The sequence below is a fragment of the Bos mutus genome, chromosome 4, assembly GCF_027580195.1.
Source record: "Bos mutus isolate GX-2022 chromosome 4, NWIPB_WYAK_1.1, whole genome shotgun sequence".
NCBI classification, from domain to species: domain Eukaryota; kingdom Metazoa; phylum Chordata; class Mammalia; order Artiodactyla; family Bovidae; genus Bos; species Bos mutus.
In genome coordinates, this window is record NC_091620.1 from 5,620,834 (window position 1) to 5,644,609 (window position 23,776).

The following is a 23,776-nucleotide window of genomic DNA, read 5'->3' on the forward strand; positions in this document are numbered from 1 at the left end:
TACAAATATGACGGGTGTAATTACTGTAGTATTGTTCTGCGCAGCTGGGGCTTCTTGGGCTCTAATCGTAAGCTTCTCATTCAGCTCTGCCAGGAAGCTTGTTGTCATGGGACCATCACTCATTTCAGGGAGAAGAGGAGTTGAGGAGTTCTTCTAATTCATACTTAGACCCCAAATTTGAACAGAAAGAATTGTGGGGCAAAATAAAAGGAAAACATAAAAAGACACTGAAAGGTCATGTCTCTCTCCTGGCCTCACCTTCTGACCCATGCCCCTGCCCCGTCGTTGGGCCTGGGAGGCTGTTCTAAATCTCCGCCAACAGGAGAGAGACGGGGAAGGTGTAGGAGTGGGGGGCTGGGCAGCTCGGAGAGGAGGGGGCGGTGATGTGGCCTTCAGCCCCTTATCCTCCGCTGGTCCTAACTAGCCTGAAGTGGCCCAGACGTCTGAAAGCCGGAAGCCATTCAAGGGGGAGAGGCGGGCACCCCCACACTGAACTCCCGTCTCTCAGACTTGAAGGAATTTCTCTGGCCTGTCACATGTTCGTTCCAGGGAAGGAGCCCAACAGGACAAAGGCTGCTCCCCCTTCTGCAGCCACAAACCCCAGCCTCATCGGAGGAAACATGGGGAAATCAAGGGGGCTTTCACTTGGCTTTTTGAATTAGAATTGATGGAAAAATACCAAACTCACCAAGAGTGTTTACTGAGAAGACTGAAGGGCTCCAGTGAGGCCTCTGCACACATGGAGCCAACATTTGATGTCTATGCTGCCAGAAAGGAAGGTGTGACTCCTTAAAACAGTCCCAGAAACACTGGCTGGGGCTTGGGCGGGTGTAGACGGGGTGCTCACTGTGAATCCCCTTCTCACAGCGCGTGTGTTACATGGAGCTCCCACCGTGTGGTTGTGAAGTGTCAGGAAGTGGGACTGACCCACGGTGCACCGGCATCACGATAATAGGGTTCATGCGACAGAAGCGCTGAAATAAGCCACCACGATGACAGCGGTCTGCGCTTGGCGGTCCTGCGTGTGGCAGACAGGGAGCTGTCTCAGCAGGGTCACCCCCGAGGACAGCAGGGACTGTGGCTGGTGGCTCGCACAAGGCTCTCTCAGGAATCAGAGACAGCCCCGCCCGCTCGGCCACCAACACTCCCAGAGCCTCAGTCGTCAGAGCCCCAGGACGTGCTGCATCCGGCACGCCTGTCTGTGAAGCCAACTTGAGAACTTAGTGAGGTGGCCTGGCCCTCCCTGAAGACCAGCGCGGAGACCAAGGGGACCAAGGGACACAGCCCACACCCACACCCACTCCTCACACTCTGCTGCGGGTCCAGGTGGTGCCAACGCGGCACTCTGAGTGGAGACAGCAGGCTCAGCTCACCACCTGCCACCTACTCTCACTCCAGCCCTCAGGCCCACCTTCCAGCCCCTCTTCCCCCTGTGTTGGGGGGCGCTCCAGAGTTTCCTCCTAAGTGCCCCCCCCCGCCCCACCCACCGCTGGATGCAGGGCAGGAAGCAGGGGGAATAGCGGCTGAGGCTAGGGGTGGGGGGACTCTCCAGAAGCCAGGAATGTGCAGGACAGAGACCTCCCCAAGCCCCCATCTGATACCAGCTGCCCAGGGAGGTGTGGCTGCGGCCCGCCCACCCCAGGAAGTGAAGACCCTGCCGCTGGGAAAACCAGAGGAAACCAACCTAGTTTACACCACCTCCAGGCCCTCCCTCATTCAACACGCACCAGGTTTGGGTCTGTTTTTTTTTCTGTTTCCCCCAAGTAGGGAATAAGGATTTCCCCAAAGTCATGGGTTCCAGCAGCAACTTCGCAGGACGCTGTTGCTACAGGCTGACCAGGCCCTGTGCCCTGCACCGTGTCCCCTCTGCCCCGGATGCTGGGGACAAGGGCCGTCGAGAGCAGGCCGGGGTGGTGCACCAGCCCTGGCACCTGACAGGGGCTAGTAACCTGGAGGAGGCGAGTTACAGGGTGGAGGCTAGTTACCAGGTGGAGACTAGTTACCAGCAGAGGCTAGTTATCAGGTAGAGACTAGTTTCAAGGTGGATGCTAGTTACCATGTGGAGGCTAGTTATCAGGTAGAGGTTAGTTTCAGGGTGGAGGCTAGTTACCTAATAGAGGCTAGATACCAGGTAAAGACTAGTTACAGGGTGGGTGCTAGTTACCAGGTGGAGGCTAGTTATAGTGTGGAGTCTGGTAACTTGGTGGAGGCTAGTTACCAGAGGGAGACTAGTTAACTAATAGAGGCTAGTTACCAGGTAGAGACTAGTTACAGGGTGGATGCTAGTTACCAGATGGAGACTAGTTACAGTGTGGAGGCTGGTAACATGGTGGAGGCTAGTTGCAGGGTGAAGGCTAGTTACAAGGTGAATGTTAGTTACCAGGTGGAGGTTAGTTACCTGGTGGAGGCTAGTTACCAGGTGGGGACTAGTTACCAGGTGGAGGCTAGTTTCAGGGTGGATGTTAGTTGCCAAGTAGAGACTAGTTACAGGGTGGATGCTAGTTTCTGGGTGGAGGCTAGTTTCTGGGTGGAGGCTAGTTACAGTGTGGAGACTAGTTACCTGGTGGAGGCTAGTTACGGCGTGGGGGCTAGTTACCTGGTGGAGACTAGTTACAGGGTGGATGTTATTTATCAGGTGGAGACTAGTTACAGTGTGGGGGCTGGTAACCTGGAGGAGGCTAGTTATAAGGTGGATGGAGACTAGTTACAGAGTGGATGTTAGTTACCAGGTGGAGGCTAGTTTTATTGTGGAGGCTAGTAACCTGGAGGAGGCTAGTTACCAGATGGAAACTAATTACAGACTGGAGGCTATTTACCCCAGGGGGAGACTAGTTCCTGGGTGGAGGCTAGTTACTGGGTGGAGAGTTACCTGGTGGAGACTGATTACCAGATGAAAGTAGTTACCTGGTGGAGACTAGTTACCAGGTGGAGATTGGCTCAGCTCTTGACCCAGGGCGGGGCTGGCCTACTCCTTCCCCCAGGCTTGGTGGGTGGCAGGGTTGGTACTCACGATGGGGCTGGCGTTGATGTAGTCGGAGCTGCTGTGGCTGTTCTCCGATTTCAGCCGGATCCGGGAGTGGTCATCTGCAAGCCCAAGGGCAAAGCGTTAACCCATGTGGTGTGTCTTCAAGGGCCACCGCTCGCCCCCCCAAAGTGCTCCCAGTCCGTGCCTCCTCCCGTCACCCCCACTGGGGTCCTTCAGTCTCCCAGTCTGTGCCTCCTCCCGTCATCCCCCACTGGGGTCCTTCGGTCCACCAGCAGAGCGTTAGGTGTGTGGGCACCCAGTAACTGCTCCCAGCCCGTGCCTCCTCCCGTCACCCCCACTGGGGTCCTCCGGTCCACCAGCAGAGCGTCAGGTGTGTGGGCACCCAGTGTTGCTCTTGCGTCAAGTTCAATGCCAAAGCTGGCTATCACTCAGTTGTGTCTGACTCTTTGCGACCCCATGGGTTGTAGCCCACCAGGATCCTCTATTCATGGAATCTTCCAGGCAAGAATACAGGAATGGGTTGCCATTTCCTTCTCTACGGAATCTTCCTGGCCCAGGGATTGAACCTGGGTCTCCTGCATTGCAGGCAGATTCTTTACTTTCTGAGCTAAAGATAATCAACTCCATGGCAATAGCTCATGCAATGTTTGCTTTTAAATGACACATATTCAGTAACATAGAGAAAATAAACACCAACATAGATATTAAGCTATTAGCCCACCATTCAATACACCCAGTTTTGTGGTCTAGAAATGACAAGATACTCATGTTTAGAAGAATGTAGATTTAAAAGGGGAATAAGGGCAAAAGAAAATGAGGTTGAAGAGGGAGCCAGGAGCCACATGGGGACTCATCGACATGAAAATGTGCTTTCAATGGGCACAATAACTTGACTGATGCTGAAATCAGACACTTTGGTGGGGAGTAAGGGCATGCTCCATCATAGCTTGATGTGTCTGATCTGTGAATCATCCCTAATTTTGGTTCTGGAACAAGCACTCCCCTGCCTTCAGTGATAACTCTCTTTGCCTATTTGCAGGGACTTCGCAGTGAGCAGGGCACCCCGAGGGGTCCCGAGTCTCCTGCTTTCCTCCTCTCCCTCAGCAAGGTGAGACCTTGAAAATGGGAAGTGCTGAGCTCCGCTGTCAGCCCGTGCTACAGCGGGGCCTAAGGACCCCACCCCACCTGCTTCTGCCGAGAAGATAGAGCCCCGCTGCAGCCCCAGAGGCCTGCGTTTCTGCGGCGGCGAGCATGTCACCCCAAGTCCGAGTCTGGATTCCTGGCCCTTCAGCCGGGTCTCCCCACTTCCTGCCCCCGCCCCTGGGAGCAGGTCGGGGAGTGGGGGAAGGAGAGCTCGGGGGCTTTGCTCTGGTGGCTTCTTTCATTTCTCTGGGAGACTTTATTCACTTATTTTTTGTTTTAGACGGTTCTGGGAGTCAGGAAACTTGGCAAGGCCTATAGCTGACTGAACCCGGAAGTTACCGTTTACCCTCCTGTGCGTCTTATTAAGGTATTAACATTGGCCGTTTCCAAGCAGAGATAAGACAGGTAAGAACCATCTAGATATCAGGAAGGAGTTCACACTTGGCACGTTTACCTGAGCAGAGGTGACATGGAACGCACCCTGTGGAATGTTCTGAAGGTGTTTACGATGGCAGCTGCCAAGCCTCCTGCTAAGATGCCACCGATCCAAAGTCCCCTGGACCCAATGACTTTGGGTCCTGCACAGATTTATGTTCTTGAGAGGCTGAGAAATGGCTGCAGCAGGAAGTTACAAAGAATTTACAAGAGAAGTCTGTCAACTCTGGCATTCCAACGTGCTACAACACTAACCCTTAAACGCACTTCAAGGGCCCAGTTTCTCGGTGTGTTGGGGGAGGGGGGTGAGCCGCTCAGAAGCCGGGCCTCTCTCTGAATGGAGGCTGCGCTTGCTGCAGCCACGCAGGGGTCTGGATGCACAGGGCAGGGCTTCCAGAGGGCTCCTGAGGGCCTCACTGCACACTCTCTCCATGAGCCCGCTGTGGGCTCTGCTGACAGCAGCAGTCAGCTGCTCCCAGGGTCTGAGAACCCAGGGCCCAGGGCAGGGCTGCTGGTGATCGCAAGGGTGGGGCTTGGAGCTTCAGAGGGCCCCGTCCACCCGGGCAGGGTGGCCCCCGAGTAGCACTGAACTGACACAGCCTTGGGGGCTGTCGGGTCCCCGCATCTCCACGGAGCCCCACGAGCAGCCAGGCCCAGCAAACCCAGGACCAGCTGGGTTTTCTAGCAGGAGAATCGAGAAAGCGGGTCCTAAGTTCGGACATCCCGGTGAGCTCGGCTCTCTGATCGCTGACGGGACAGAATGAGCAGGGCTGGAGCGTGAGCGTGCCTGTGAGGATAGCACGCAGCCTCCTGCACCCTGCGGGCGCCGGCCCAGCCGCCTTCGTCCCTGCAAGGCACCCTTTCTGAGACGCCCCTGAGTCTGGGGCAAAGGCTTCCAAAGCTCAGAGTTCCGCTTCCTTCCCATCACATATCTGACTTGGTGGCAACATCCTCATTTTAGAATTGACAGTGAAGTTGATTTTTTTAGCGTGGCACCGTCTTTACCTCCCTCGGAGACACTGAGCGCCACCCTGGAAGGGCCAGGGTCCAGTGAAGGGCGGTTGCGTGTAGCAGGGATGCTCCAGTGGGCACGTCACTCGGCTGGGCATGTCTTATATTTTGTGGCTCGCAGTTCCTGTTTTGAGGGCGGCTGCAAGTTTTCCTCATGATGTGAAAGGCACAGAGAGTGCCTGGCAGGATCACCGATTCACTCCCGGTCAGCAGGTGCAGTGGAGCTGACGCCAGGGCCGGGGTGAGCAAGTCCCCGCCCCTCCCCCCAATGATTCCTTCGTCTTCCTCGGACAAACACACACATCTTTTTTGGGATCAAACTCAACATGATGACTCCAGCCACAGAGCAAGACATTTCACACCCGCAGCGCTGGTGTCTGAACGAAGAGGCGGGTGTGTCCTCAAGGTCTTCGTCTGAGACGCCCTCGGAAGCCAGGACACGAGGAAATTCAGGTCGCGTCTCCCCGCTGCACCTGGCTCCATCACTGGGCCATTCTCCTCTCACGAGATCCTCAGTGGTAACTTCAGCCAAGAAGGGAAGGAGAAGAACTCCTCTCAAGAAGAAGCTTGATGAACCAGCCCTCTGTGAGTAACCTTTCTGAACCCCTATAGAATTACTGGTGTTATTCCCACGTTTAAAAACGATGTCTTGAATTCCTCTCGTGGTCTATCCAGTACCTGTCCTGGTGTTTCAAACTCATCACCTCCTTCTTCCTAGAACACTGTGCCAGACAGAGCAGGGGCCATTTTCCCATTTTAGGCTGAAGAAACTAAGGCTCCAAAAGACCAAGTAACTGGCCTGGCAGAGGCCACAGCACTGAGGGCTCAGCCAGCCCTGCCTCCTGCTAGCCACGCGATAGCTGAGTAAACGGCTCCGTATCTTAAAGTGTCAGATTCATCATGCGGACCCTAGGACGCTGCAGTCCAACTCACAGGGCCGTTGTGCGAACGGCTCCCGTCAGGTGCCACGTGAGGCCTGGCAGACGGAAGGGACTTAGAAGCAAGGTCGAGACCACAGACAGACGCACACCTGACTGATGAAGGGTCTGCTGGGCTGGCGAAGCTCGCTGCATGGCTCCGACGAGTCGTCAGCAACCTCAGGATGGTTTTCACAAATGCCAGTGAGGAACAGGTTTTAGAACTGCTTGGCTATGACGAGGGCAGAGGAGCCTTGAAGCGGCAGACTCTGGAGGTGACTGAGCGTCACCACCCAGGCTTCCTTCCAGCCTGGGCCATGGTGTGGACCCTCCCCGCACTGCCGGAACCCAGCTCCGGACAGTGCGGAGGCCGCCTCCACTGTGATCTCCCACACGGGCCCCTCAGGATGGGGCTTTCCTGGGCTCCCCGGTCGCATCACTCACCCTGCCGAGTGTGCCGATCCGTGGGCGAGTCAACAGACTTCACCTCCCTCGAGGACGTGACTCATCGATGCTGCTGACGGCAACGCAAGCCGGGAGTCTGTAGAACCCGCTGGTTGACAGCAAGTAGCTCCAGCCGAGGGAGCTTCTGCCTCCGGATGGTCTGCCAGTGTTGCCTCAGGGCCCTTGAGCTTCTCAATTTGCTGTTATGACTGCGATGGGACCATCACGCTCGCTGGCTGACAGCAGTTTCTCCACTTGGAAGGCGTGCCAGGGGCGTCTGAGATGGGCCAGCACTGTCCAGAGGGCTGCGAGTCCTCCACAGAGACCCCACGTCGGGCCGCGCTCGGGAATGACCCAGTGGTCACCAGCTCCTTCCTGAATTTTGTGGGTCTCCCGATGGGTGAGCAAAGCACGAGCATCATGGGGGCTTCCTGCAGGGTGGCCGCCCAGCTCGGCACGTGAGTGGCCCTGAAGGTGGGTCACAGGGGCTGGAGCTCAGTGGGACCCCCTGTTCTAACTATGCACAGACCTCGCACTCAGCGTCTACAAGGGGAAGGCCTCTCGGGGCTCGGCCTGTGTGCCAGGCAGGAAAGGACCCCACAGGCTTCAGGTCATGGCCCAGGCTGTCCTGGGGCTCCTGGGGTCAAAGGTTGAACTGTGCCCCCCAGGACCTCGGGCTGTGGCCTTGACGCGGAGCTGGGTCTGTGCAGAGGGGATGGGCACAGCAAGCTCACAGGCACGGGTGGGCCTCACCCCACGTGTCTGGGGCCTGGAGAGAAGTGGGGAGGTTTGGACTCAGACCCAGGCAGACAGAAGGGAGCATGCAGACATGAAGGCCGAGGAGACGGCCTGGGACGGACACCCCTCAGAGCCCCGGCGGGCCAGCCTCGTCCTGGGCCCGGCCTCCAACCCGTGAGGACACAGCTCTGCAGCCCGGGCGCGCCTGCCCCCAGGGCTGGCCTGTGTCTGGGCCTGGCTCCCTTAGGACGCACCGACCTGTGTGCCCTGCTCCTGCATCTCAGCTCTTCCAAGTCCCACACCTTCAATGACCGAGAGCAGGACTTTCCTACCAGCCTAAAAAAGTGAGTTTTCTATGAGGAAAGCAGGGAACAGGCGCGAGGTGGGCCCTCACGAGCCTGGAGGAAGGGGCGGGAGCTCTGCTCAGAGGCCCCAGAGGCACTGGGGCCTGCGGGAGGCTCCAGGCTGGCCCTCGGTGGGTGCAGTGCAGACACCAGGGCACCGCAGGGTGGCGGGGAGCGCGGTGTGCCCGTGTTTGCCACAGTGGTCGTGTGGCACACGCAAGAACGACTCTGCAGAAACAAGAGCTCAGACACTGACCAAGCGAAACCACGCCGTCGCACGGTCCCACCCAGAGACCGTCAGCCGGCGCACCCCAGCCACCCGCTTCTCTGAGCGAGGCACCTGCCCCGGGCTGAGCGGAGGGCTGCGGACAGACAGCGAGGGGCGCGGCCTCCGAGGGCCCGGGTAGGGGGCAGCTCATCCATGCTTACACGAAACGGGGCAAGCCTGGTCTGCTGAGCACAGGGCTGTCAGCGGGAACCAGCGGCCTCCTCTGGGCTGACTGAGGGCCCTGGTCTGCTGAGCACAGGGCTGTCAGCGGGAACCAGCGGCCTCCTCTGGGCTGACTGAGGGCCCTGGTCTGCTGAGCACAGGGCTGTCAGCGGGAACCAGCGGCCTCCTCTGGGCTGACTGAGGGTCGATGGAGGGTGACACCCGCGTCACCTCCAGCTGACAGTCTCAGCATCTACAGGGACCAGGGCGGATGTGCGACCTGAGCCTTTGGGACGGGGTCTGAGAACAAGATGAAACCCCCTGCTCCCAGGCCCTGCCAATGAGGACGCCTGGGGAAGGAAGGGGAGCAAGTCTGGCAGGAACTGAGTCACCTTAATAGAGACGCACCTGTGACGGCAGGTAGGAGAGGGGCCCAGAGGACACTCCGACCGAGGCTGACGTGGCGGAAGGGGGCCGGGGCGGGGAGACCCGCGGGGGTCTGGGGACGGAGTCACCGGGACACGAGGTGGAGCAGCGTGTCTGGCTCCGCTGCACCTGTGACCCCGCAGGGGGCGGCCGCCCGCACCCCCGCCCCGCACGGAAGCCCGCCTCAGGGTCCTGGGCCTCTGTGTGCAGCATGGGAGGGTGGATCCTCCAGGAAAGGAGAGCCCTCGGGAGGGGTGCTCAGCGCAGCTGAGCTGGGGGAGCACGGGGCTGCAGTTTAGGTTGAGACCTGAAGGAGATCGGGCATGAGGGGACATGGCCCAGAAGCCCCCGAGGCCCCCGGTGCTTGACGCAGCTGCAGCAGATAATCTGTCCTCCTGGTGTGCAAGTCACTCAGTCGTGTCCGACTTTTTGCGACCCCGTGGACTGTAGCCCTCCAGGTTCCTCCGTCCATGGGATTCTCCAGGCAAGAACACTGGAGTGGGTTGCATTTCCTTCTCAGGGGATCTTCCCGATCCCAGCAGATGCTGAAGCCTAAACAAACAGTCCGGTTACTTGTTCTTTTAGGCCAGGAGGTCCACCAACACGGGCCTGAGCAGTGAGGAGGCGACTGTGCTTCTCCGCGTCTTCATCTCCACCAGAAAGGCGGCTGGCTGTATCAACGGTGTGGCTTTTCGCACAGAAACATGTTCACGATGCTCTGGGAGAGCTGCGGCAGAGGGCGGGGTCGGGGGCAGAGCCCAGCTAAGCGAGGGGGCAGGACCAGCAGAACCCGTGTCCACAGACCTAGCGCTTCAACACTGCCCGTTTATGCTTGTCCTTCTGCCCAGAAGCCTGGGGTGAGTCTGAATCAAGGTAGTTCTCCGGGTTCCAGCCTCCAGCTGCTCCCAGGATCCTGGCCAGGACCGTCCCTCTTCACCGCATCACCCCAACCAGCCTGGCTTCCCTCCTCCACGCCAAGGACCCTGGTGATGACCCTGGGCCTGTCTGGAAAACCCAGGCCCCTCTCCCTAAGTTAAGGTCAGCTGATGAGCAAACCTCAGGCTCATCTGCAACTCCCCTTCACGTTGTCACGAAGGCGGCACCTGCATGGGCCCCGGGGGCAGGACGTGGGTCCTGGGGCTGGTGGTCTGCTGCCGCACGGGCAGGGGGACCGAGCGGGACCCATCAGACTCAGGCTCCCTCTCAAGAGCAAAGTGACTCTGCGATCTGGGGTGTCTGCTGCCTGTCACAGGCCCGGGGCGGTGCGGGTGGCATGCCCCTCACCCAGGGCCGAGATCAGGCCCGAGGCTGACGGAGACGGCCGTCAACCTGATGGCTCCTGACGCCTCAGTCCGCTAAGAACTCTAACTGAAGTGAGCAGCGAGAAGAGGGGGTAAGAAGGAGGAGGAGGGAGGGGAGGGGAGGGGAGGGGAGGAGGGTCAGAAACGGGAGTACAGCTGGCAGTCTGACCCTCCTGCTAAACGCTGACCTCCTGGAAGTCTAAGCAGGTAACCACTCAGTTCAGTTCAGTCGCTCAGTCGTGGCCGCCTCTTTGCGACCCCATGGACTGCAGCACGCCAGGCTTCCCTGTCCATCACCAACTCCTGGAGTTTACTCAAACTCATGTTCATTGAATCGGTGATGCCATCCAACCACCTCATCCTCTGTTGTCCCCTTCTCCTCCTACCTTCAATCTTTCCCAGCATCAGGGTCTTTTCCAAGGAGTCAGTTCTTTACATCAGGTGGCCAAAGTATTGGAGTTTCAGCTTTAGCATCAGTCCTTCCAATGAACACCCAGGACTGATCTCCTTTAGAAGGGACTGGTTGGACCTCCTTGCAGTCCAAGGGACTCTCAAGTGTCTTCTCCAACACCACAGTTCAAAAGCATCAATTCTTCGGTGCTCAGCTTTCTTTATAGTCCAACTCTCACATCCATACCTGATTACTGGAAAAACCATAGCTTTGACTAGACGGACCTTTGTTGGCAAAGTAATGTCTCTGCTTTTTAATATGCTGTCTAGGTTGGGCATAACTCTTCTTTCAAGGAGCAAGCGTCTTTTTATTTCGTGGCTGCAGTCACCATCTGCAGGTAACCACTGTTGTCAGCTATAACGATGGGGTCATAGTTACGTAGGAGAAGGTCTTTACTTTAGGAGACACAGGCTAAACCATTTAGACACATAAAACCCACTTTGAAATAGTTCAGCCAACAATGAAGTAAAACAGCCAGATCACAAAACTGAGTGGCAGCCATGTGGAGTCTGGCCCGTGGGGATGTAGGCGATCATCAAATTATCACTTCAACCTGAGGATCTGAGAACTTTTGTAATAAAAAGGGTGGGGAAAATGATGCCAAGCCGGCGTTCTTTGCAAAGCACCCGCGGGACTGGGTGGCCAGGAGCCCCCTGGGGTCAGGAGGACGGGGGACAACCCTTGTCGCCCCCGACGCCCTGGCTCACCTCTGGCTCCAGGTTCTCAGGTGGCAGTGTGAAGGGGACGTTGCACACGTGGCCTTTCTGCTGTGCGGGTGTGTCAGGGCTGCAGGGCGGCGGCAGGCGGGCCGGGGTCATGCGGGGAGCAGCCATGGCCATGGTCCTTCCGGGTCCGTGCCTTGGGAGGCAGCGCTCTGCATTCATCTCCTTGAATATGATATCATCAGTGACTCGAAATAATCTGAAACATGCTTATAAACCACATGGAGAGCAAACACCGACAAGGAGGCACCATGATGAGCGGGTGTTGAGCTCCCCTAGGCTTTGAACAAGGGTGCGTTTATCGGAAGTGAATGCAGAGTTCAGTGCTGAGTCAGGATGGACAGATGAGGGCTGGGCCCTGTGAGGAGCCCATCGCACGCTGAACGGACACTGGGAACATCTCAGTGGAGGAAACACAGCCCGGCGTGGCCCTCTGAAGGCTGTGATTGGCTGCTCGGGGTGAGGGAACCAGCACGCATCCAGGAGAGGGCCCAGGTCTGGCCCCCCCCGAGGTCCCGGGTCTCTCCGAGCCCCCGAGTCCCCCTGAAGCTGAGACTCTGTGCAGCCTCGGTTGTGAGAGGTGAGACGTGCAGACACCAGGCCACAGGAGGTTGGACGTCTCACATGTCCAGTGGTCCAGCTTCCAGGAAGGGAGTGAACAGGAGGCAGAAGCTGGACCTGGGTGGCTGAACTGTGCAGACGGTCGGCATGGACCCCAGCCCGCCAAGCAGCCCCTCTGCTCTGGAGGGCTCTGGAGTGTTGTGCCCTCAGCCCCGGGCCCTGACTCCAGAGGCTCTGGCCCTGCAGGGCTCAGCTCCACGAGGAGGTCTGGTAGCGTCTGGAACACGGCCTTAGCCTCTCCTCTGCTTCCCTTAGAAACTGTTCAGTCCCAGGCAGCCCAGCCTCTGCGAAGGAAGAAGCCCACACACTGCTGCGGGATTTCCTTTTCGGCACCAACGTATCCACGGCCTCCCCCGTCTGGAGGCAGTTACTCAGCTCGTTCTGAGGCCATAAAAGTGGGGGTGAAGAAAAGACAGTGGGTCAGGAATTTCTCTGGACGCGCTGCTTTCTTGGGCAGCTTCTCACACGAGAAGAAATCCAGCTTGCTGTCAGATTCAGGAGAATTTCCCACGACTGATCGCTACAGGCAAAGCCGGTCACTCCAACGTGACCACACCAGGATGTTCACCGCGGAGATCCTGCTCAGAGTGGGGAAAAGCGTCAGCCCAAGGTTTGCTTGGAAAGAAATTTTCTGTGTGTTTTGAGGGAAGTGGTGCTTTGTCAGGACGGCGGCTGTGGGTGTATTTTAGATGTTCAGTCCGTGGAAGTGTGAAGTCTTGCTCACTTTCCTGACACGAGAGTCTCAGATGAGTCCACAGAAACATGCAAGGTGTTCGTCATCACAGGGCACACAGACAGACTCGAATCCCAGCCCCTTCATCTGTCAGGTGGGGGAGGCCGGGCAGGGTCAGGGGCAGGCCCGGGAGGGGTGGGGGCAGGCCCAGGCAGGGTGGGAGTCAGGCCGGGGAGGGGTGGAGGAGGCCTGGGAGGAGTGGGGGGCAGGCTGGGGAGGGGTGGGGGGCAGGCCGGGGAAGGGTTGGGGGCAGGCCCGGGTGGGGTGGGGGGCAGGCCAGGGAGGGGTGGGAGGCAGGCCGGGGAGGGATGGAGGAGGCCCAGGCGGGGTGGGGGGCAGGCCTGGGTGGTGTCAGGGGCAGGCCCGGGAGGGGTGGGGGGCAGGCTGGGGAAGCATTGGGGGCAGGTCCGGGAGCTCGGGGATGGCACGTGACATGATCAGCCGGCCACCGTCCTTTTCGTCACACGCAGCTGAAGCTGGTGCCACGTGTGATGCGGCTCCCACAAAGAGCCAGGAGGGAGTAGCTCAGACCCTCCCCTGCCCCGTCTGCCAGGTAAGGCCGTGGACGCAGCTGTGAGCCCGTCAGCAGCAACACCCTAAAGGCCACAGCTCGAGACACGGCTTCAAGGACCTTCTGTCCATCCTCCGTGTCTGCGTCCTCGACTTGACCTCTCCGGTTTCATCGCTAAGTACCCCCGGACCTCCATGTCTCTCTCTTGCTATTATGAGTCAGAATCACAGACTTTAAGATGGCATACCACCATACATCATATTCCTGTCCTTAGCTTGTAAAGAACAGGAATATGAGGGAATATTGCATAATTCTTTTAAAAATGCAAAAAAAAAAGCACTCTAAAGCATTTTAAATTCTTTAAACTTCTGAACTATATAACAGGACCCAGCACAGCACCAGCCAACATCTTGTAAATCTGCCTTCTTCTTTGAAAGACAATTTGTTTGCAGCTAGAACCTTCGGGCTGTCAGGGATGGGAAAGTTGCTGGTCCGGCCACTTTGAACTTCCCACCAGCCTGCTGATGGGGACGCAGCGGGTGCCCCAGCCTCAGCTGGACCGGAGCCAGTGTGGGCGGGGCGTGGGGGGCGGGGAGGTATCAGGCGGGCAGGCGACCAAGAGACATGGATGGGGTGGAGGGGTGGGGCCCGCACACGGCCCTGGGCGGGTCCAGGTGGGTGCCCCAGCCGTGCCCATCGGGGAGCATGGCGGAAGCCCAGAAGCACTCCTGTCTCCTGGGCGGAGGGTGGATGTGGTTGCTGGGGAGCGTGTCTGACACATGATGCTGTAATGAGCACCCTGACACCCACGTGGTGTCAACATTGGCTTCAGGGGCCAGGGTGCGTGGAGGCCCACCCTGTCTACACGCTCTGCTCCACCACGGACATCGCTGCACGTGTGGAGGGAACAGTCGGACAACACGAAGCAGATCTCAAGAAGCAGCCGTTCTCCTTGGTGGAGTCTGGTGAGACCACCAGGAGTTTAATGCACGCCATCGCCCTGGGGTCCTGCTCGGGGAGGCTGCAGGCCGAGACCTGACCACCGGGTCTCCTTCTGAAAGCTGAGAAGGCGGGAGCATGGAGGACCGAGCCAGGGACGCGTGTGCGGGACAAGACCCACGCGTCTGGGGAGGCTCTGTCCACCCGCCTGTCTCTGAGACCAGGCTCTGTGATGGCCACATGGTCAGGAACGGTGGCTTCTGGCTCGCGCCCCATGCCGGAGTCCGGCCAAGAAAGCACTTCCTTGTGGAGCCCTGGCTCCAGCCCACGTGCAGGCAGCAGGCCCGAGGCTCTGGTCCGAGGGCTTCTAGGGCCCTGGTCCCCTTGGGGTTGGCCCCCCACCCCCACTGGAGGCTGAAAACAGGTTGTCCTGTGTCCCTGAGGCCCCGGCCTGTGGACCCTCCGGCTGCAGGGCGTATGGCCCGGAACCTGTCTCCTTCTGGCTGGCGCTGCAGGAGGGCGCTTAGGGAAGAGCCTTTGAACTTGAGTGTTTATCTTGCAGCCCCAACAAACAAGGAAACCAGAGGCTTCCACACAGGCTGACCATCTGCCCCACACGGCTACTCATCTGGGGTGCAATTGGAATCCCCCACCCAGATCCTCCCTGAGGACAAGGGCTGAGCGTGGTTGACCGGACATCGCTGTTGGCCAGCAGTCCTCGGTGCTCAGTGCAGTTCAGTCGCTCAGTCGTGTCTGACTCTTTGTGACCCCACGTACTTCAGCACGCCAGGCCTCCCTGTCCATCACCAACTCCTGGAGTAATGTCTCTCCTTTTTAATATGCTGTCTAGGTTGGTCATAACTTCTCTTCCAAGGAGTAAGCGTCTTTTAATTTCATGGCTGCAGTCACCCTCTGCAGTGATTTTGGAGCCCAAAAAGATAAAATCTGTCACTGTTTCCACTGTTTCCCCATCTATTTGCCATGAGGTGATGGGACTGGATGCCATGATCTTAGCCAGATGCCATAAATGTTGAGCTTTAAGCCAACTTTTTCACTCTCCTCTTTCACTTTCATCAAGAGACTCTTTAGTTCTTCTTTGCTTTCTGCCATAAGAGTGGTGTCATCTGCATTATCTGAGGTTACTGATATGTTGATATTTCTTGGTGCACAGCAGGTACTTAAATATCTGTTTGTTATTGGCTTTCCTTCTAAATATAAAACACAAATTGCAATGGCCCCTATTTTTAGAGCTCTTTAGGGAAAAGCCCTTCAGACATCACAGAACTGGTCTGAACACCAACTAAAGTGTTAGAAAAACCTTATACCTAGAAGTGTGTTAAGATTTTCACAGGAGGGTGTCATTCCGGGCTCGGGTCCAAAGCCACACAGGTGCGTGTCTTGGCTCCTCCTGTCCTGTGAGCCGGGAGTGAGTCGCTGCCGTTGCCCACAAGCCAGAGTGTCGGCCACTGCATCCCCCAGGCAGATGGGCAGCAGGAGCTGGGCTCCTGCCTTTGGGTGACACCGCCTGGCCCCCTGGCTCCCAGCGCAGGATGCAGGCTGTGTCCTCGCGAGGGTGCTGGTCTTCCCTCTGAGACCTGAGGGGCTTTGCTGAGCCCTCGGACACGTCAGCCCACAAAGTACGTGCTGTCACGTCTGAAGTCTGCCTGAATCCCTCCTGCCCTCCGCCACAAACTCACTCCACGCGCACAAGTCACTCATCACGTGAAGCTGGCACTTACATCAGACACTGCTCACAACACACGTCGGACTCCCACCCCCACAGGGGGTGTGTATTAATAACAGACCCCCCCCCCACCCCTGCCACCAGCCCCAGCCTGGAACCTGCTGGAACATGGGAGGCTGGAGCATCTCCAGATAGTGACGGAAGGCAGGAATGGCTGGGTGGGGAGACGCACATTCAGCCCGCACCGCATATCCCTTCACGCCCCTGGGGTCCTCTGCCCCTGCAGTCGCCTGTCAGCTCACACAATGTCAGGGAGACGGAGGGCTGGCATCTCCCCGTGTCCCCTCTCTTGGCAGCGACTCCTGCCAGGCAGCAGGTGCCCAGCAATGCTGGGGAGACCTGTCTGCTCCTTGCACAGCCTGCCCGGCCTGCGAGACTGCCTCACTGACCCCATAGCCCTGAGAGTCCAAGGGCGATGATGTGATCCCCAGGAGAGGGGAGGACGAGGCTCCAGGCGTTTGGAACCGAGCCCCGAGTCCACAGCAATAGCAGCAGCACAGCCTGAGCTTGCTGGCATCTACCTGTGCCCACCCCCACCGCCGTGCCTCCAGGACCGGGTGGGGCTCGCAGGGCGCCAGGCACGGAATCCAAAATACAACACAAATGAACTTATTTACAAAACAGGAAGGGACACAGGGACACAGAAAACAAACTGATGGTTGGTACCAAAGGGGAGGCGGGGAAGGGATGACAGGAGTTTGGGATCAACACACACACACTTGAATATATAAAACAGATACTCAACAAGCTCCTACTGTGCAGCACGGGGAACTATACTCAATATTCGGTAATGACCTGTAAGTGAAAAGAATCTGAAAAAGAATAGAGGTGTGTGTGTCACTGAATCACTCTGCTGTACACCTGAAACGAACGCAACGTTGTAAATCAACTCTACGCCAAAAAAATAAAAAAGTGAAACGACCGATGTCGGCAAAGCGGGTAGATACGGAGGAGGGAGGGCTCTGGAGCCCCACGAGCCCTAGAGGAGACCCTGGAGCGGGGCGGGCGCAGCCCCTCCCCGCCACCCCCAGAGCGGGCGGTGTGTACAGGTCAGCACCGCCGGGCCGCCCCCGCCCCCCGGAGCCGGGCGGTACGTACAGGTCAGCACCGCAGGGCAGCGGTTCTTCGGCAGGTTCTCTTCCCTCTGGGCCACGAGCGAGCTGCTGGGCTCGGCCTGGTAGGCACACAGCGCCTCCCACTCCTTCTCCAAGCGGTTCTTGTTCTTCAGGTGGTCCTCCATGTAGGCCTGGAACAGAGAGCAAGCGTCAGCAGGTCCACCTGCGGGGCGTGGGCCCCGGGGCGGCCCCGGGCGGAGCCCACGCTCCACCTGCGTGGACCGGGAGGGGCGGGCTGGCACCGCTGCGGGGAAGGGGCGGAGCGCGAAGCAGACGTTGGGGGGCGTGTGTTTCGCGTCGCAGGGCAGGGAGCCCGGGCCAAATCCTCGCTGGGGCTGCTGACCTTACTGCCACCTCTGCACAGAAGTCGTTTTCCTTACGACAGGCCGGCTTCTCTGAACCCACCAGGGGGATGCAGTTTGCTCTGATCGGCACAGTGTTACGTGGCCGTCAGTGTTAAAAAACAAAACCCCAAACACAAACCAAATGTCTGACCCTCATCTGCTCTGATCTTAATTTTTCCAGGCACCTGCCTGTGGGCAGGGACACAGGACAGGTGGACAGGCAAACTGGCCTCCTGAACATTCCCTCCACAGACTCCGGAGCTGGTCTGTTCACTCGCCTTACTGATCTGTTTAGTCCAGAGATGACCGCGGTTTTAAGGAAAAGAATCTCAAAGGACCGACCCAGGTGGTTTTATTGGGCCCAAAGGAAGTAGTCTCATCTTCTAACGTCTTGCTTGTGGATTTTCAGATATGTCCACACAGCAAAGTGAAACACATACACATGTGCACACACACACGTGCACACATGCACACACGGAGCCAGGTCCCTGGTCAGGCACTCCAATGTCCCGCCAAGATTTACACCTCTTCCACGCCCACCCTGACCCCTCTGTCGGCCCCTTCGTCTGCTCAGTCCAGCAACCACCACTCCAGTGACCATCACTGCCCTTGACTGCCCCGCTTTATCGGCACCCACCCCAGGGGACAGACGGGCACGTGAAAAGGAAGGAAGTCCACCAGACGGTCGGGCTGAGACCTCACACCTCTCAGTAAAATGCGGAGTACAGCTGGCCTGAACGGCTTTGTATTATTCACTTAACAAACACCGACCCTGTCCATGCTGGTCCGACTGGTGTGTGTATCAGTGAGTGCACGCTGAAGCGGGGTGTGGAGGCTGGGTGCCCGAGGGTGCTGCTCCAGGGGAGGGGTCACGCTCCCGGTTGCCTGGCCCAGCTGAGGTGCCCCTGGCCTGTGGCTCCAGGAGGGCCAGTGACGGGCCCTGGGCGATTATCACACGTCCCTCGATCCCCTGCTACAGCCGCTTAGGGGACCAGCAGATGGCCTTTCGTGCAGATGACAAAGAACTGTGACCATGAACCCTTTTCAGGGACAGACCGTGAACCTCCGTAGCTCACCCTCGTGAGGAGAAGAAACACCACAGCAGTTCTAAGCCCACTCCCCGACACGGCCCTTGGGTTTCAGGAAAAGAATTTCAAAGGACTGACCCAGGTGGTCTGATTGGGCCCAAAGGAAAGTCTCATCTTCTAACGTCTTGCTTTTGGGTTTTCAAATATGACCACACAGCAAAATGAAACATCTTTAAAGCAGCAACTTTAGGGCACAGTCCAGAAAATGTAAACCACACACTGCTTTCTTTGGGGACAATCATCATGGAACATCACATACATATTTTTTGTACCAGTTACTCTGAAAAGGATGGCATTTTTGCATGACACCGTACTTAAATCTGTGTAAATACTGACCAGCTTATTACCTAGCCTTAAACACGGTGTGTGTGGAGGTTCCAGGAAGGAGGGTAGTTCTGGGTAAGTGTATGGTCTCAGTGCTTCTGGGGTTACTTTTCCCAAGACTGGTTAACGTACAGTCTTACTCGTGGGCATAAAACGGTTCCTGGCAAAATGATCCGGGATCCTCACTTTTCTTTGGAAAATGCTGTTCATGAAGCCCATCGGGGAAGAATGAGCTTCTTTCTGAGAACTGTTGTTTTCTAGCAGTAAGCTATACGGAGACTTGCTGGTTCTCTCCTCTAACAGTAAGTCTCCGTTGTGTCTGACTTTGTGACCCCATGGACTGTACGTGGCCCACCAGGCTCCTCTGTCCATGGGGTTCTCCAGGTGATAATAGTAGAATGGGTTGCATTTCCTTCTCCAGGGCATCTTCCTGACCCAGGGATTCAACCAGGCTCTCCTGCATTGCAGGCAGATTCTTCACTGCTTGAGCAATCAGGGAAGCCCCAAATGAGCTTCTTTCAATAAAACATGATGGATTCTAAACTGATGAGCCTTGGAAGGTTTAATCCAATCTCAAATGTTGTCTGCAAAAGGGGCCTCACACTCGAGCCCACGAACCCCAACTACTGCCCCGGTGCGCCCCAGAGCCTGCGCTCTGCCACAGAAGCGACCGCGGTGAGGGGCCCCGGCTCCTGCAACTGGGAGAGCCTGAGCGCAGCCAGAAAGAAAAATGAGTAAAAGAAACGCAAACACCGAGACAAAGCTTTCCTCCTCTAGGCGTGCACTGCCGCGGTCAGCTGTGCTCGTCCTGCTCCGGTCGTCTCAGTTGATCTGTTCCGAGCAGCGGTGCTTCTCTGTTACACCTTTACAGAGCGTCGGTCACCATGATAAATGGACATAATTCCCATCCGCGTCTGAGGAGCCGTCGCTCCCTACGCTTGTGGATTAGATGCTTTTCTTCTGAGACATGGGAGTGAGTTTCACGTTGTCTGTGGGGAAGCTAGGCTTTGGTCGCAAAAGAATGAGTTTTACACAAAAACAAAACCTGCCACCGTGACTTAACACCACAAGGGCCCTTCTTTTCAAGGGTGTGATAACAGGTGGAGGGGTGCCTCCCCGGACACAGTCGCCTCCTGGAATAACTAGGTAAGTGAACAGGAAATTTAAACACTCCGCGTGCTCCTCCCCCAGACTGTAGGTGTTCCAAAAGCTGACATTTAAAATACTTTCATTTAACGTGTGTGTGCCTGTATGTGTGTGTGTGGGGTAGTGGGTATGGCAGGATGGCCTAGTTTAAAAAAAGCGGTACCTTTTTATTCCATAAACAGCACAAGTAGGACAGGACAGAAAGTGAAGGGAAGCAGAGTGAAGCAGAAGCCGCTGATGACCCCCCGCCCAGAGCGAAGCTGCAAGGCTGTGGTAACTGCCACCGTCCTTGGCACATGCGTGAGCTGCTTTTTCATGTTGCTATTGCTTCTCTGTCCTGATAGCTGCTGCCTAGGCCTTGGACAACATCAGTACTACGGGGTTTTCTCACTTGAGCTGAAACGATGCTGAGACGAGGGTCTTTCAGACGCACCGTCCTGCCGCCTCCTCCGCTTCCTGCCTCAGGCCTCCTTCCGGTTCCTGCACAGGCGGGACTGTGGTCACAATACCACCTGCTCCAAATGCCGCCACCGGTGCCCCGACAGCATGTGCTCTGTCCAGACTTCATGCTACCAACCTGCCACGCCAGCCCAGCAAGAACACTTCCCTACTTGAACTCATCCCCCGTCACGGTCATTCTCAACACTTCACGCCGATTCTGCCACGAATCCACCCAGACGTCCAGGTCTGTGCAGACGCCACCTTCTCCTTCAGGCCCGTCCCCGCCCTGATCTTCCTTTCCCACAACCCGCTCCCCACATCAGATACTCACTATTGCAAAACCTGAGTCTCTGTGACGTGAATCCCCTTCTGCTTTGTGGGCGCCAGACCCTCCATCCTCTTGTGAGATCGCCTGTTCCAGGCTGGGGCCAATGCTGCACGCACTTAGCACAGAGTCAGTATTTGTTGAGTGACTGACATAATCTGGAAACCTGGATGCTGTTTTTCAGTTGCTAAGTCACGTCCAGCTCTTTGCAGCCCCGTGGACTGCAGCACGTCAGGCTTCCTCGTGCACCACCATCTCCCAGAGTTTGCTCATTCACGTCCATTGGGTCAGTGATACTATCTAACCGTCTCATCTTCTGCCTCCCTCTTCTCCTCCCGCCTTCAATCTTTCCCAGCATCAGGGTCTTTTCCAACGAGTTGGCTCCTCCCATCAGGTGGCCAGAGTATTGGAGCTTCAGCTTCAGCATCAGTCCTTCCAATGAATTGCTTTCCTTTAGGATTGATTGGTTTGATCTCTCTGCACCAATCCAAGGACTGGTGCAAGGGACTCTCAAGAGTCTTCTCCAGCATCACAAATTGAAGTAATTTGTATTACTTAAGTTGTATATTGTATATTGATAACTGGCAATCCAAAATTTTTGCCATCAAATCTAAAACTTGGAAGAACCGCCCCCCAAAGTACCATAAGGAGTTTGGAATGTTTCATTAAATATTTCCTGCTGCCTTCTTCCTTTCTGAGTTACCCAAGGAACATCCATACAATTCATGTCGAATGTTCCTGTGACAATCTCAAGGTCTCACAGGTTCTCAGGCATGGCCAGAGTTCAGAAAGGTCTTCTCCCAGTCTCCCCCACTGTTTGATCTTAACCCCCTTCAGCGTCCAGGTCTGTGGTGTCTCTGTGGGTCACTTCTGTGGACCTCGTGCCCTGGGTGAGCAGCCTCGTTCGGGATGTGCTGTGCGCAGTCCCAGTGTAAGGAGCCTGTCTTCCCCATGGGTTGTGAGCTCCTGGGGCATAGGGACCTGTCCTACACCAACACCATCGCCCCCACAGAGGAAGCTCTGGGTACACAGAGCAGAGCAGAGCAGAGCATGAGTCACAAGCACTGGAGCAGGCCTGGTCAAGTGAGGGAGATCCCCCACCACTTGGAAGACCCCAGTCAAGTGCACAGTCAGGGCTCAGCACCCGTTGGCTCAACTTGAAGAGCTTAGATAGTTGAGTTAAGACAGCTACGTAGTTCGTAAGGAGCTATTGTATCCTGATCCTCGCCTATGCCGTCTCTCCTTCGAATACCCTGGATCTGCCGGGGCTGGTCCCCGGCAGTAAGGGACCTTTGGAAGCAAGTCTTTAATCCTGAAGAACTGCTAAGTACTCTCCCCTGGACATGGGTTCTGGCGGGCTCTGGGCTTACGGGAATTGTGTTCCCAAAAGCCTGGGTCCATCGGGAACGTCACTCGGGCTGAGTTCAGGTAAGTCCCGAGTGCGAAGGTTTCTAAAATCTTCTTGAATTGTACTTTCCAAGAGCCTAGGTTTGAAGCACTTGCATAAAAGATAATCCCCAGATCAAACCATTCATGGAAAAAAGTCTTGAGCTTTCAGAATACGGGTTTTCTACATTTGCAGTCAACCCGGCTGACAATGACCTCTTGAACCTTGACCACATGATGCTACCATGAGGACGGCTTTCACAGGACCCAGTTCATGAGATACTGACTCAATCTAAGGCGTTCCTCTTTAACTTCCTTGTATTTCTGACTTTAACCTTCCAGTTCCCGAGCTCGCGTGCTCTTTTCTGGCCCACATGATTAGACTGCTTGGGTAGGAAAACGACCAACAGTTTCTGGGCCATGAGGACCACGTGCCACGAGACGACTTTTCAGGACACACTCTCCATATGTTGGACGAACCAGCTGGCTTCCACATTTAATAGAATCAATTTACTCAGAATCCCGAACCTTTGGGACAAAAATTACTGCATTATAATGTGGAGACGTATGTCCTTAACTTGTTAATATCACCCCAGGGTTTTTTGCATGGTTTTCTGATCAAATTGTCAACTACTTCAGGTCAAGAAAGTGATTCCTAGGAATATGGAGCGTTTGGGATGCTCTGGAGTATAAAAGAGTTTTGTTAATAATCACAGGAACATATTAAGAAAATAATCACAATCACAGGCACATTTTTGTATCTTTGGGAAGTTAATTTTACCATCACTCTCAGAGCCTTTGTGAATGCCTAAGGGAGTTTTCCAATAGGAAGGCAACTTCAATAAAACAGAGAAGGCAGTGAGCTTGATTTCAGAAAACTTCTTAATAATGTAATAAACAAAAGGGTTTGGTCCCCACACAGACTTTTTGGGCAAACCATCTAATTTTACTTACCCTTCATATACTGCTACGCAAAAACGGGAATTCTAGTACATATTTCTAAGGTAGTGCTGGGGCTTGAGTGAGTTAATATATGAATTATACTTTGTGACTATAAACTATATACAGATGGAAAAGATGGTGTTTCTCATGAGAGAATATCTCATGTCTTTTCCATATTCTGTGACTACAGTGTTCTGGGGACAGTACCATCCTCTAATGAAATACAGTATGTTAAGTCTCCACGGACAGCAGCTGCCAACTGCGGCCTGAGCACAGGAGGCGGGATCACAGTAGAGTTGTTGCTGTGAAGCCGCCTTGTCTGTGGTCAGCCTCCTGACGCTACTAAAGAGGCGAGCAGCAGCATCACCAAGCTCGTTGGTCATGGTTTCGATGCTGCTTCCGATTCACCAGGGATGGTGATCCCTCTAACAAGCCCACCGCCTCCTCACAGCACGGATCAGGCAGGACCCTCAAGCTCCTCCCCACTGCATGCTTCTTATCCCTGGGTTCAGATGGAGGTGTCGTGAGCCAGCCTTGAGGCGCCACTGGAAATGCCAGTGTAGAGACGTGAAGCTGAGCTGCCGACCTCTGGGCGGAAAGAGCTGGTGATGCCAAGTGGGACTGTGACCTGGCACCTTGGATCGTGTCGGGATCTGGACTGTTTCACCAGCACTGTTTTACCAGTGTTGGCATCACGGGTCATCTCCAGGGTCACAAGCAAAGAATCCCAGTCACTGAAATCATCTACTTCACCACAACATGACTAGCT

General features: G+C 56.1%; 1 protein-coding gene across 1 annotated transcript in view; it reads right to left on the minus strand.

The window, feature by feature from the left end:
* The window catches only part of PTPRN2 (protein tyrosine phosphatase receptor type N2), a 605,862-nt gene that overhangs the window by 46,727 nt on the left and 535,359 nt on the right, over positions 1-23,776 (minus strand). The window contains exons 15-16 of the mRNA XM_070369001.1: positions 16,995-17,142; positions 3,011-3,084 (exon numbers count right to left, since the gene is read on the minus strand). Coding sequence (XP_070225102.1) covers positions 3,011-3,084; positions 16,995-17,142 — 222 coding nt within the window. The remainder of the gene's footprint in view (positions 1-3,010; positions 3,085-16,994; positions 17,143-23,776) is intronic.